This window comes from Alternaria triticimaculans (assembly GCF_023758025.1).
Source record: "Alternaria triticimaculans strain BMP 0046 chromosome Unknown scaffold_42, whole genome shotgun sequence".
Taxonomy (NCBI): domain Eukaryota; kingdom Fungi; phylum Ascomycota; class Dothideomycetes; order Pleosporales; family Pleosporaceae; genus Alternaria; species Alternaria triticimaculans.
This window is the reverse complement of record NW_026055999.1, coordinates 7,072-20,192: the sequence shown is the minus strand read 5'-3', so window position 1 is coordinate 20,192 and position 13,121 is coordinate 7,072. Positions and strand designations below refer to the sequence as shown.

Sequence of the window (13,121 nt, the reverse complement as noted above, 5' to 3'; positions counted from 1 at the left end):
ACCCAAAGCACTGTTACATCGGACGTGATATCTGCACGAGTCTGAATGAAGAGGAGTTTTTTCTTTTCTTTAGTTGGTTTTGCAAGTCACATTGTCATGATCCTTCCCCATCAAAGTAAAGCTCGCATGCAAACTCTCGGTTTCTACTCGCTCTACAAGGATCAATATCTCCACCTGGGGGGCGTAAATCCTCGCATAGTTCCCGTTGTCTTTTGCTGTCACATGTCTGGCTGTACTCCGCAATTGAGGGTTGCAGATGCGCGGACGAGAACAATTCTCAATCTCACCCGTACATTTCCGATGAAAAGGTCCACTGTAAAGCGCACAACAAGTAGTTCCCGCGAGTCCAGAACTTCTCGGTTATTTCTGTACATGTGGATATGGCATGGAGTTGAAATGCCATGTTCCATGTCCGCAGCTGACAGCGTCTTGACCCACAACGGTGAATGCTCGGCTCGAGCCTCTCGAGTATCTGAGCCACAGCCATTTTTCACCGCCACGCAAGCGGTGGTTTGGGGGGCAACGTTACACCGGTATCAACTTACTCGCAACGAGTCTAGTTTATCTTTCCTTCGTTTAGACTGCGATGGATGCTAGTGGGCTACTCCTTCCGGCATGGTAAGACAACGATAGTCTATCCTCGGAGGCTCGGCTCGGTTTCTTCAGTCCCAAGCGAAGTAAAACCCATAGCCCTACAAACCACCGATGTCAGCTAACCTCCGATGCTCTGCCTCCGGCTTACGCCTGCTCTACGCTTAGACAACGTGTTCGGCGTATCGAAAAACAACGGCAACTACGCAAGTTCACGGCCTATCCCAATCCTCCCGAGAATAATCGCGCGGTGAATCGCATGTGCGTGTACTCACACACCTTCTAGACTCTGCATTAGCGCCGCTTCGAGAAGAAGCATCACCCTCGCATAACGCAGACTCGCATACAGTACAACCACCAACACGACCTCCGCGCCGCTAGTTCACCGGCCGGGAATATGGAAGCTTGTAACCTAAGCCTCATCGCGAACCACCGTTGCCATCGCTGTCTCACGTCGACTCCGAAGTGGCTGGACTGTGGATACAGTAAAGTCTTTGTTTCGGGGTCTTGTGCGATGGACACGCTATCGAACGATAGCTGGTGTAGGAACTCTGCACGTGCCGACTCCGAACGAATGATAGGTAAGACGATGGGAATTGACACTACTGGATATTGGATATGGAGGCGGCTGGTATCGGGGGTCGGAGGAAGGTGTTGAGGCTCTGCGGGTACGTGCATGGCCTCCGATGTGGGTCCTGTCGGTGTCGAGGATTGAGCATTCAAGTGTGTTCGCTTGGGTGGTGTGTAGGGTTTGGGTGTAGTGCTGACGGCCAGCTGTGAACTGTTGAGGTATTGTATTTTTTTTGACAGTGAGCATGTGCGTTTTCGTTACACGCAGGGGTAAGACAGCGATAGCGAAGGTGGCATGTGTTGTGATGGATTGTGTATCTGTGCCTGAGGCTAGGTGTGGATGGTGTGGAAGTGGGGTATAGGTATTACTACTTCTGCGTTCTATTCGCGCGCCTTGCTCATTCGTAGCATTGCTATGTGTACATGCCATATGGTTCGCATATTAACATAGTAGTCGCTCTCTGCTGGCATACCTTCCTCAAGTGTAGCCGTATATCGGCCGAAAGAGAAAAAACTTCAACCTACCTTTACCACGCCCAACTTGAACACCTCACACCTCATGCTACAAGCCTCCTGCCCCCGTAGTGCTTCAATCCAGCCTACACAACAGTCGATCAGTATACCTTAATTTTCCCGAAGCCAATATATCAGCCCGGCTAGCTCAATCGGTAGAGCGTGAGACTCTTAGCTTTCACGTCCTAACTAGACTCGATTGGTTCATCTCAAGGTTGTGGGTTCGACCCCCACGTCGGGCTTGAGGTCTTTGCACATGTGTCTTGCATGTGTAAAGAACTTTTTTGGCGGTTGAGTGTGATGGTGTTGTGATTTTGATGTTTTTTTGGGCTTGGGTGAATGCCAAGAACGCGAAGCGAGAGAAAGATGTCAAGAAGTAGCGGGGAAATGATAAGAATAGTAGAGCATGTATGGCTGCTGAATGAAGGGAGTAGGAGAAGGAAGCGGATGGATATGATGGTTGCTGGGTCTGGTTCATAATGTGGCGTGCATGGCACTGTCTACTTCGTGCACTGACTACGAGCACCGACAAGTATAGAAAGACCATTTAATAATGCGCGCTTCCATAACTTTGCTCCCACAGTGTAGTATCTAGAGAATATCAACAGAACGAATCTCGCGTCACTAGATCGGGCGATGAGGTGGTGATGCTTGTTAGAAGCGACAACATCCATCAGATGGCGCTATGTTATGTCCCCTTGTATTGGGATTCGTCAAAGGTTTTATACTGTGTTCGTACGTGATTCAAGTTCTCTGCGCGTATTCTCTTCTTACTTGCAACTCAAAAACCTTCCTTCCGTCGGAATGCATGTAGCAAACACAATCCCCTTGGAACTTTTCGCGAGACCATGTGTGAGCCGCCTACTTCGTCTTCTGATCGCACAACACGAAATGGGTGATATCTTGTAGCAATCCAAGTACTGCGCGAAGGAACATCCAGCGAACAAGCTCAGTTCAAGTTGAGGGTTTTTAGTGAGCACTCACGACAGAACAGTGTTGTGTAGAAGAATGGACATTCTTCTACTCTATCTACTATCTACACCAAAACCACAACTCCCTCCCTCCCTCCCTCCGACCCATCTACCACCCACATTCATATCAAAACCCCATCCCGCCCACCCCAAACTCCATCAAACCCATATCACAAGTCCCTCACTCCCAGCAAGGGACCAACAATCTGCCGCGAGAAGACACCTTCTCGCAGCTTGAGTGACTGCCGTAGCAGTAGCTCCGCCCGATGAAACGCCGACGCTCCCAAGTGTGTGGAATTGTCAGCCAAGACCCGTAGGCCTTGTCTCAGTCAAACCACGCAAACCGGCGTAGCACTGCCGTAGCAGCTTTTGCGTACGCCCCGAGTGTGCAATGGTATGAGCTGAAAGATTCAAAGAGCTTCTCCGTGGAGCGAAGCGACACCCATACCCCTTCAAGTACATGTCATCACGACTGGCTACCGTTCCCAAGTGTGTGGGACAGATCAGCCAAGATGCGTGAGTCTATGTCTTGTCAATCATCCAACCCTTGGTATCGTCGTCGCTTATCACTCCGAGTGTGCGAAGTAATGAGCATCCTCGCTTATTACTCCGAGTGTGCGAAATAATGAGCTGCAGTAACGGTAGAAGCTTCTCCTTGGAGCGAAGCGACATCCGGAAGAATGTGGTTGTAGGTGGCCAAAGAAAGTGTGTTCCTTGGACACCACACCGAAAAACCATGTGGTACAAAGCTTGTCCCTAAGGCCAAGCGACCGCCGAAACGGTATGACCTTGAACCACCTCACTCTCTCACGTCAGCGCGAGAGAGCGAGGAGTAAAACCGCAATGAAGTCGTCTATGCGAACAAGAGCGACGATTGCGGCTTTGAGTCCAAGGTAAGGAAAAAGAGAACAGGTGGGAGAGAGGGCGCGAGCGGGATTATATAGGCAGTGTGGGCGCGCGGCGGGGCGGTTGACCCGGCGCCGGGCTGAGTAATGGGTGGCGATGACGCGCGTTGGAAAGGTTTAGAAGGGCTTGGACGTTCTGTTTGCGGAAGGAGCGCGGATTTTGAGGCACTGGCGTGGTGGTGAAGGTGAGTGACCGGATAGCGCGGGGACGCGCCGACAACGACGCGCGCAGGGAAAGATCAAGTGAAGGGGATCACCAGGTTTTGTTCAATTTCAGGCAGGAGACGACAATAATAAAATACAGTACAAAGAAATGATATTTGGTAGGTGTAGCCGTCCGGCTGCCCTTTTGGGTGTTATGTACTTCGTCTAATCAGGCCTTATAGCCTCCAGCTTATCCTCCCATATTCGAGAAGTAAGCTCATCCCTTCGCATTTCGATCGGCCCCATACTGGAGAACATTACCGATACCCTACACTCCCTATCTAGTAGATCCTGAATCTTCGGAAACATCTCCTTCAGATCTGTTAACACAAATCGCCTATAGTTATCGTGATACGTAGGGAGTGACGAAAAGGCTGCGTCAAAATCGAATATGACACGCGTCAGCTTAGGCAGATCTTTGAGATTTTCCAGATCGCCGGTCTTGATGTTATGTGCCTTCTCTTCTCCCCTGTATATAGAGAGGATACTCTCCGTTGTCGTAATCCTGATGATTCTGATCTTGCGCACCCACTCTCGCGGTGGTACGCCGTAGCCGAACCGCGGATCGTTGAGAAAGTCAGGGACGAGACGACATTCGACGAAGGAGAACGTTGTATTGCGGTACCAAGCCTCGATAAGCTCGGAGTAGAAGGGCTTGCCGGAGTATTCACGATCCCAGAGGTGCTCGCAGGCAATGGTGGTGCGATTCGTGAACCCTGCGGGAAGAATGGGCTTGACACCGATTTCGGAACAAAAGAGGAAACTTGCCAGCACCTCCTTATCAATCCTCACGATTGACTCCCCGATGATGTATTGGTATATCATGTCGCGAAGCTCGCGGGGTAGTTTGTCGCCGACCATAGTGCAGATGGGGAGACACTGCGCCGCTGCATAGCGCCTCGTACGGTCGTCGATTTCCCTAGCAATATTGCGGGCTTCTTCCTGGAGTCTGAACATTTCTTGGTATCGACCGGTTTCGTGAGAAGGCTCTTTGACTGGACAACTGTTGCGTAGACAGAAGATATGATTCTCGGCGTTCAGTTCACCGACGCGCGCGTCTACAATCCGCTTGAGGACTTTCAGCTTCTTTAACTCGCTATTGGAGGTCAGTCGTTGCTCTTTCCTGACCAGGTGGTGCGTACATTTGAAGATACTCCCGGTCTTCTTCGGCAGTGACGGATACAATAGTTTCGCGAGCGACACTTGGTTTTTCATGCTTTGATGTAGCCGCCTGCTCGAATTTTCTGTCAGGCTTCGTCAGTTGCCGCTAGTAAAATTCGTATGATGAGACTTACACCTTCCCAGCAGGGAGTCGCGCATCGCTAAGAACTTGAGTTGGCTCCGCTTTTGGAAGGATGCTGTTGGGACTCGTTGACATAGTGCTATACTGTGAAGTTGAGTGCGAAATTGATGAATTGATAGCAAGTGCGGGTGGTGACGAAATAAAGCACTTGTACTACTTTGGAGTGTAAGCTATAACATCTAGGTAGGTACAATCCAGGCAACAAGCAAGTAATGAAAAGCCATAGCCGTAAGCGACACCCTGCGCTACTCAAGTGCGAATCGGCGCGTCGCCTCCTCGACCTTATCAGTCCAATCTTGTACAGTAATCTCTTCGCGCACTACCACAAACTTTATGTTGCACAAGCCTAACCTGGAACGGATTATGGGCCTGAACCCCAAGTGTGGCTGTCTCCAATTCTGCAATGTGGGAAACATGCATGCTGCATTCCCCATGTAATCTTCCACCGAATCACCCGCTTCTATACGCTCCTGGAGATTCTCTAGGACGATCGTGAAGGTAGCGGGCCAATTGAGACTGTATTTGAGCAACTGCACTTTTCGCGCCATTTCCGCCTGTTCAGCAGTGTCTCCAGTAATCCGTACGTTCATCTCGAAATTTTTGATGTGATCGCGCGGTCTCAGGTTGGTGCCCCAACAAAACCTTTCGACAGACTTGTCGATGAGGGCGGGATTCTTGACAAGGAAGGTACTGGATTCGTACCACGCCTTAACTAGCTCGAGCCTTGTTGGGTCGTCGATAGTAAAGTAGTTGGGCTTTAGTAGGCAGTCGTAAGGCCAACGCGTTCTCTTGTTCGGTTCCGTCGTGGAAGGAACGATGGTGCGGTTCTTGTGGTGCTCCTTACAAGTGTCCAACTGGACGCGTTGATCCTGCCAGATGAACCCATATACCATCTTACGAAGTTCTATGGGCAGGCGGCCTTCTATATCCCGAAGCAATTCACGGCAAGGTCTTGCCTCATGGTTCGAGATGAGACGGGTGACCTCGGGTTGCGTTCGGTCAATTTCATCCTGGGCCATTCCTCGAGCTGTGAAAATTGCATGGTCACTTTCGCTTGTTGAAAGCGAGTCCATGCTTTCGCTATCCAAGAGATCATTAAGAGCGCTGACAACCGGATAACAGACACGTAGTCGATCCGATGCGCTACCTGATATTAATGACTGCCTCTGAGATAACGCAAGGGTGCCACATACCGGTGAAGGTTCTCTTCGTATTCTTCTTGGGCCTCGTCGGTGTACACGGGAATTCTGCCCAAGATTGATGAACCTATTTGGGGTCTTTTTCCCAGTTAGCTGCTAAGGTCTGGAGGTCTATCACTGTTACTCACTGTTGTGCCATCTTATGCCACGCAGTATAGTTAATCCTAAAACTATGTGGCTATTTCTAGAACTTAAATTGTGAGCAGATGAAATGCTCGATGAACAAAAATGTTGGGGGGGAGTGCGAGTTTAAGTAACAACGGGGCGCATCCAAACACTTGCGTATTGGCGTCAGATATGACTGTGGTGTACCTTGGTAGTTGAGATGAGATTTCATTGAGAACCATGGTTGCGATACACTGAAGCCAACCTTGGAAGGCTTACATTCGACACGTGACGGCGTCCGATAGCCTATAGCCGCCCTCTGCATTGAGACGGGAATTCTGCGGTTGGACGCGAATTTACCTATGGGCGAGTCGTGCAACACGAGAGTTCCAACCATCGCAGCTAATCTAGTCAACATACGGGTCCGCGTACTGGTCCAAGTAGTCCGAATCATAATTACCATCCTCATCGAACATGCGATCATAGTCCGAATCATCCTCATCTGTGAAGTACTCACGCGACATGAGCGTTTTGCGTTCCTCAATAGCCGCGTGAATCTTCTCTGCCCACCCTTCCACAGTAGTCTCCTCCAGTTCCACCAGGAACGTCAGGTCGCACTCCATACGCACTATAACCTTGTATCCGGCAATTGTTAGGCGCCGCAGTACTGGGAATAGCCATCCCGCGAATCCCGCATATTCTTTCATTGTAGGAACATACGGGTCCATCAAGTCAGATCCCTCCGGGATCAGATCCCACAAACCGATGGCAATGGTAGCACTCTTTTCGAGTACGAAGAGAGACTCCAGTTGTTGCCTGTAGCTGGTTTGATTGATCGTAAGGTCGTGTTCAGGCATCGCTATTTCTACTTTTCGTACGAGGTCGAGTGGGTCCAAGCCAGCACTCCATTGAGACCGGGAGTGAAAGGTTTTGATGTTGTTGGCTTCTCCGATATAGAAGGTAGAGTTTTCGTACCACGCCTGGATCAGCTCTTGTCGTATGACAGGGTAGTCTTCGAAATAGCCAGTTGGTTTCAGTAGATAGCTGTAAGGGATAGACCTTTCCTTCAGCCAGTCTAGGGGACGATCGACGGGGCCGGAGTTTCCGCCTTCTTCTCTTACCAAGACACGTGAGTCTTGGAACATATATCCATAGACTATATCGCGGACTTCCCTGGGTATAGGGGCTTTCTGACGTTGCATCTCCTGGCACAGCCGATGATAGCGAGGAGCTTCGCGAACCATGATGCAACGATCAATTTCTTCCAAGGTCCGTTTGATGGCGCTTATAGCGCTACGTTTCGCTGCGTGAAACGCATCCATCTCTGACTTTGGTGTATAGTCTATTGCGCTGCCGTACATGCGATGGGAAGCCAAGATTCCTTTGTAGGTTTTCAGTCGTGATGCCGCTCTACGGGAAGTTAACAATGGTATTGTTCGTGGTGAAGACTTGCTACGTACTGTCGAAGGTAGACGCAAAACTCTGTCTCATAGTCATCGTCCATGAGATCTGGACGTCCTATAAGGTATGCGAGACCGGTGGGGTGTCTTCTGCTCGTTAGCTATCGAGACCTACCAAACCGTTGTAGTAACTCACTGGTGTGCCATATTGTCTGCGGCAATACAGGCAGTATGATATCTGTATTATCGTTAGGTCTGGAACCTGTTCGCAGCGTTGAACGCCAAGGGTCGATGCGAGAGTGCAGTTCTCGAAAGTGAGAAGAATCAGAGTTTAAATATTAGAACTCGGCATCCGAGATCGCCGAGATAGCCACAACAAGGATTTTGGAACGCCGTTTTCTTACTCGTCATTCGTACTCTTATCATGTATTTGTATACTTTGGTTGTTAAGATGAGATTTCATTGAGAACCATGGTTGCAATACACCAGAGTCGACGCTTACATTCGATACGTGCTGGCGTTCGATGGCCCATAGCACCAGCATGTGACGCATTTAATCAACAATTTTCCAGTTAGTGCCGTTTCTTTTTGAGCGAGTCGTGCAATACAAGAACTACGTTGCTCGCGGCTGTTCCAAATCTTATCCTTCTGATTCGTCCATATCATCCTCTTGTGACCCGTCTGACTCATCCTCGCGTGATTCATCCGAATCATCATCTTGCAGATCACCTGAAAAGTAGTGCTGTGAGCTATCCGAGATATACTTCTGTGACGCATCTTCCATCTTGTCCTGCATGTCGTCCCAGTCCGGATAATGTCCACTGTACTCTTCTTTCCAGAACTTTATGCGAGCCTCTTCAACAGCTGCTTCAAACTTCTTCGTCCACCCTTCCACAGTAGTTTCTTCAGGCTCAACTAGAAATTCCAGGCCCCTTTCAGAACGCACTGTCACCTTGTATCCCTTCCTTCTCAGTTCAACCAAGTCTGGGAAGAGGTAGGCTGCACTCTGCGCATACGCTCTCAATGGCAAAACTTTTGCGTCTCTGAAGTTTGGGTAGTAAATGAGGTCGTTTACGCAGATCGTGATTTTTGTATGCGCTTTGTCGAGGAGGAGCAGTGACTTGAATCGCTCCAGGTAGCCGGTGTGGTCGACAGTATCGGATTCAAGAAATATCACCAAGGTGACGTGGTGTAGTAAGCTGAGTGGCTGTAGTCCAGTACTCCACGGAAACTGAAGGAGAAAAGAATTCATGATGGAGGGATCCATAATCCCAAATTTTGTAGTTTCAAACCACCCTCTAGCCAAATTTTCCCTGATGACAGCGTCATCAACGAAGTAATCGGGCTCTAGAAGATAGCGGTAAGGGATGCGCCTTGTATTTCCCGATTCGAGGCAGGCATCAACGTAGCACTCGAACTTTTCGTCCTCCTCCGCCAATAGACGAGCAGCTGAGTCCTGGAAAATGAAGCCATATATCATATCGCGGAGCTCCTGCGGAAGGGGTTTCACTTTCTGCAATATCTGATTGCACGGGGCAGCTTCATGCTTTACGATCTGCTCGTCAACATCGGCTCTGAGTCGACGGATCGCGTTCATAATGCTGCAAGCAGCCGCGTGGTAGGCGGCCAATTCCTCCTTTTTCGCATAGTTTAGTACTGTCCGATTGTGCTTGTGGGTAAATCGATGGAGAGATCTCAACTGTTTCAGTAAGATCTGGAGCCGTCTTGATGCGCTACTCGATGTTAATATTGCCAGATCACAACGAAACGCTACCACTTACTCGGCGATACTGAGATAATAACCGCGCGTAGCAGGACCGACGTCGTCATAATCGGGAATCTCCGGCGTTCCTGATCGACGCCTTGTCGTTCGTTAGCTGTTGGGATCTATTGGACTGGGATGGTTGCTTACTGTAATGCCATCTTGCGCAACGTAGTATAGCTAATACGTCCTGCGATTTCCAGTACAGGAGATGTCTGCAAATTTAAGTTTGATGAACAGATATATCGGGCGAGACTGCGAGCTTAAGTAGTCAGAATGAGGCAGGCAAGCTCGTTCGCATAGTCGAGTTGGGGTTCCGGTATTACCATTCACGGCGTCACCTTGTACCCTTGATCTGACTTCATCACCTCCACCCCATGGTACTACGACGGCTCGCCACTTACAACTTCCGCGGCTTATGCGACTCAGATCTTGGAAGAAGCTCTCGGGCGAGGACTGTCGCAACTCCAAAGGCCACGACAAGACCTGCCGGACCCGGAATTTGATCATCGATGCTTGGCAATGCGAAAAGTAGTACTATGTAACTCAAATACTTTGGCGCAGATACATTCAAACCTGATTTCAATGTATTGAAAGCTGCAAAACTTACAAAGCAAGCTGCGTACCTAAATGGTCACCGCTAGTCCATCAATACTCCATCGCATCCTCAAACAAACCCCGCAACTGCTCCCTCTCCGCATCAATATTTTGCATCTCCAAACTAGGCGCCAACATCAACACTCTCGCTTGCGGAATGGTACCCTCAACCAGCTGATCCAAATGCTCCTTCCCGAACCCAAGCGCCTTCAACCCACGTGGCTGATCACCAAGCTTAACCAAGAACTCCGCGAGCGCCTCGCTGAGTACTTCTCCCGCGCTCTCTGCTTTGACGTTCGAGATGTCGACACCGAACGCTTCAGCCGCCGCCAAATGTCTCTCCGGATTCGATGCGCCGGTGAACTTGAAGACTGCAGGCGCGGTTACTGCAACACTGACACCGTGGGGGATGATAGTGTGATCGACGTCGTAGCCTGAGTGTTTGTATCCAGGGTTTTGGCCTGAGATGGGATACGACATGCCGTGGCAGAGATGCACACCTGCGTTACCGAAGCCTACACCAGCGAGGGTTGCGGCAAGCAGCATCTGCGACTGAGCCTCGTGGTCATCGGGATCCTTTACCGCGCGGGGTAGGTACTTGACTGTGTCTTTCAGGGCCTTGAGAGAGAAGATGTCGGAGATTGGGTTTGCGCCCTGGTAGGCTGGACGGTTGAGGGGGTTGGTCGGTCGCGGTGTGCGCTCGTAGTATGGGATTGCGGTCCACGATTCGAGAGAATGGCACAGTACGTCGAGACCTGAAGATGCGTGCACAGCAGAGGGCATAGTACGTGTGTTGAGCGGGTCGACTATACCCAAAGTGGGCTTCAGGTTGCGATGCGCGATACCAGTCTTCGCTCTCTTGGAGACCAGGTCGAAGATAGCAGTACCAGTCGTCTCAGAACCAGTTCCCGCAGTCGTTGGTACAGCGATGAGCGGGAAGAGCTTTGACGGAATGGGCATTCCTTTGCCCAAAGGCGCGTTGACGAAGTCCAGGAACTCTGCGTCGGGGAAGGTTGTGTACAAGTTCATCAGCTTGGCTGTGTCAATGACACTACCACCGCCAACAGCTAGGTACGCATCTGGTTTCCATGGCTTCGCGAAGTTGATGGCTTCCATTATGCTGTGGTCCTTTGGCTCTACTCTGACCTTGTCAAAGATCTCGTATGTTACACCTTCTCGCTCCAGACCTTCAATGACCTGCTTCATCGCTTCTAGTTTCCTCACGTTGGGGTCTGTGACGACCATGACGCGCTTACTGCCCATGTTCTTGAAGTCCATGCCAACTTCCTTTGTACATCCAGGCCCAAATCTTATGCTTGATGCCGCCATCTCGAATGCATATTCTTTCTGCTGCGAATGATCGAGGGGTGTTGCGAGATGCCGACGAGCTTGCTGGACGGTAGACGGCGATTGGTGGTAGTTGGGGTTCGAATGGCAGGGGCATGATGGAGGATGTGTGTATTGTACGGTTCGGAGGAGATTGAGGGCGCGAGCTGCGCGCGATGGCGCAATGCGGATTGCTGTTGATATCACCATCGTGAGCAACGGTCGTTGTTGTCGCGATGATCGGTCGTGTGGAGAAATGCGGGGAGGCGCGTGCCGAGTTCTATAGGTAGCACGTTGGTGGTGTTAGCAACACAGATATGGTTCCTGGTATTGTATGATGCTTTGAAGGGCCAATTCCTATATGTACAGCCTAATTTGTCAAAGGGCAGTGTGTGGGGATGAAGCCGTTCTCCAATGCCATGCTTCCCACATCCCAGCTCGACCTCGGATGACAGCTGAATTTAGCCGCATTCGGTATGCCGAGATGTGGGGTAAGCGGTTGCCGCCTCCAATTCACATCGGAGATACGTCCTATTCCCCAGTTTTTGCTTTAAAGAGCCTCCAACGCGTCTGCGGCGCTGATGCCGAGCGTTTGTGACGCAAACGAGCGGATATTCAAGGGTCGCATTGTTGGCCGGTCGACGTTGAACCTACCTAGGTAGTTTCGACGTGCTGGCGTCCCTACCTTCAATCCAACCACCGCGACCAACAACTACCACCAACATCGTGACATTATGCCGCCACGACCATCGTATGATAAGTGACGAACATCGTCGCATTGGCACGCCAGAGGACGAACCCTTACACACCTGTCAGCCTGGCGTGCCGTACGAAGCAGCAAATGAACATCGTGACACGCTCTTGTGTTAGCGCGCGCGTTCGAATCGTCGACTTTATACTGGCCTGAATGTATTTTCATGTTTCAGATTTGGAAGATCAGTTGTCCATTGGCTCGCTGGGCTTTGCAACTCGCCTTCCTCATGTGTTGGTACCAATCGATTGCATATGTCTTCAAGCAACATGAACCAACGATGCAGGCGGTCGGTGTTGCTATGCCGGCTTTTCAGTTGGTCTGCGGCAGGATCCGCATATTGTGGATCAGCTGCCAACAAGAGCCTCCTTCGAGTGCGTCCCTGAAGGAGGCGTGGAGGCTGCGTGTTGTTAACAACATACTACGTACGGCTTTGGATGCATTTCAGGCCTCTGGTGTGTCCGAATTGGCCTGATTCCTCGGGCCGCTCGGCACGTCACACTACCCTTCACAGTGCATACGCGCTCGACTAGTCGCCAGATGGCGTCTCGCGCCCCACCAATCCGAACGCACACATACGATTGAAGCATAAACTTGGTTCCCGTGCAGTGTTATCTGCAACCGAGATGTCTGCCGTGGGCGCAATTGTAGAGCCCTCAGAACGTGGGCATGCGATCGCACCTCTCTAAGCAGCATCTGGGAATACGGTACTTCTATGGTGTCAGGCGATTTCGCATGAAATCTCGCAGAGGCAGCTCTTTTAGGGCCAAATTCACCTAGGTAGTCGAATGCGGTATCACGCACAAAGATCCAGGATGTCACGGTCTTGCTGACCCTCTTCCACCGATAAGGCGGGTCTTAGCGCCTGGGCAGCGCGTGTCTTTGCACCCGTATGGACTGGGTTCGCGACTAGAGTTGTTCAAG

General features: G+C 50.6%; 3 protein-coding genes and 1 non-coding gene across 4 annotated transcripts; 1 reads left to right on the top strand and 3 right to left on the bottom strand.

Moving 5' to 3' along the window:
• Positions 1 to 1,811: 1,811 nt before the first annotated feature.
• On the top strand, positions 1,812 to 1,916 carry J4E78_010910. Its single transcript has one exon. It is a non-coding gene; the product is annotated as a tRNA-Lys (tRNA).
• Positions 1,917 to 3,919: 2,003 nt separating this feature from the next.
• J4E78_010909 (uncharacterized protein) lies at positions 3,920 to 7,968 on the bottom strand (the record flags this gene model as incomplete). The annotated part of the gene is made up of 7 exons (XM_049371485.1): positions 3,920 to 4,850; positions 4,897 to 4,998; positions 5,307 to 6,200; positions 6,251 to 6,304; positions 6,782 to 7,771; positions 7,822 to 7,911; positions 7,958 to 7,968. 7 exons carry the CDS (start codon positions 7,966 to 7,968, stop codon positions 3,920 to 3,922), a joined length of 3,072 nt encoding a protein of 1,023 aa, XP_049216778.1.
• A 433-nt stretch (positions 7,969 to 8,401) lies between these two features.
• J4E78_010908 (uncharacterized protein) lies at positions 8,402 to 9,358 on the bottom strand (the record flags this gene model as incomplete). The annotated part of the gene is made up of 2 exons (XM_049371484.1): positions 8,402 to 8,960; positions 9,174 to 9,358. The coding sequence occupies 2 exons, from the start codon at positions 9,356 to 9,358 to the stop codon at positions 8,402 to 8,404; spliced, it is 744 nt and encodes a 247-aa protein (XP_049216777.1).
• Positions 9,359 to 10,171: 813 nt separating this feature from the next.
• Positions 10,172 to 11,449, bottom strand: J4E78_010907 (uncharacterized protein; the record flags this gene model as incomplete). Its single annotated transcript, XM_049371483.1, has 1 exon — positions 10,172 to 11,449. The coding sequence occupies one exon, from the start codon at positions 11,447 to 11,449 to the stop codon at positions 10,172 to 10,174; it is 1,278 nt and encodes a 425-aa protein (XP_049216776.1).
• Positions 11,450 to 13,121: the final 1,672 nt, after the last annotated feature.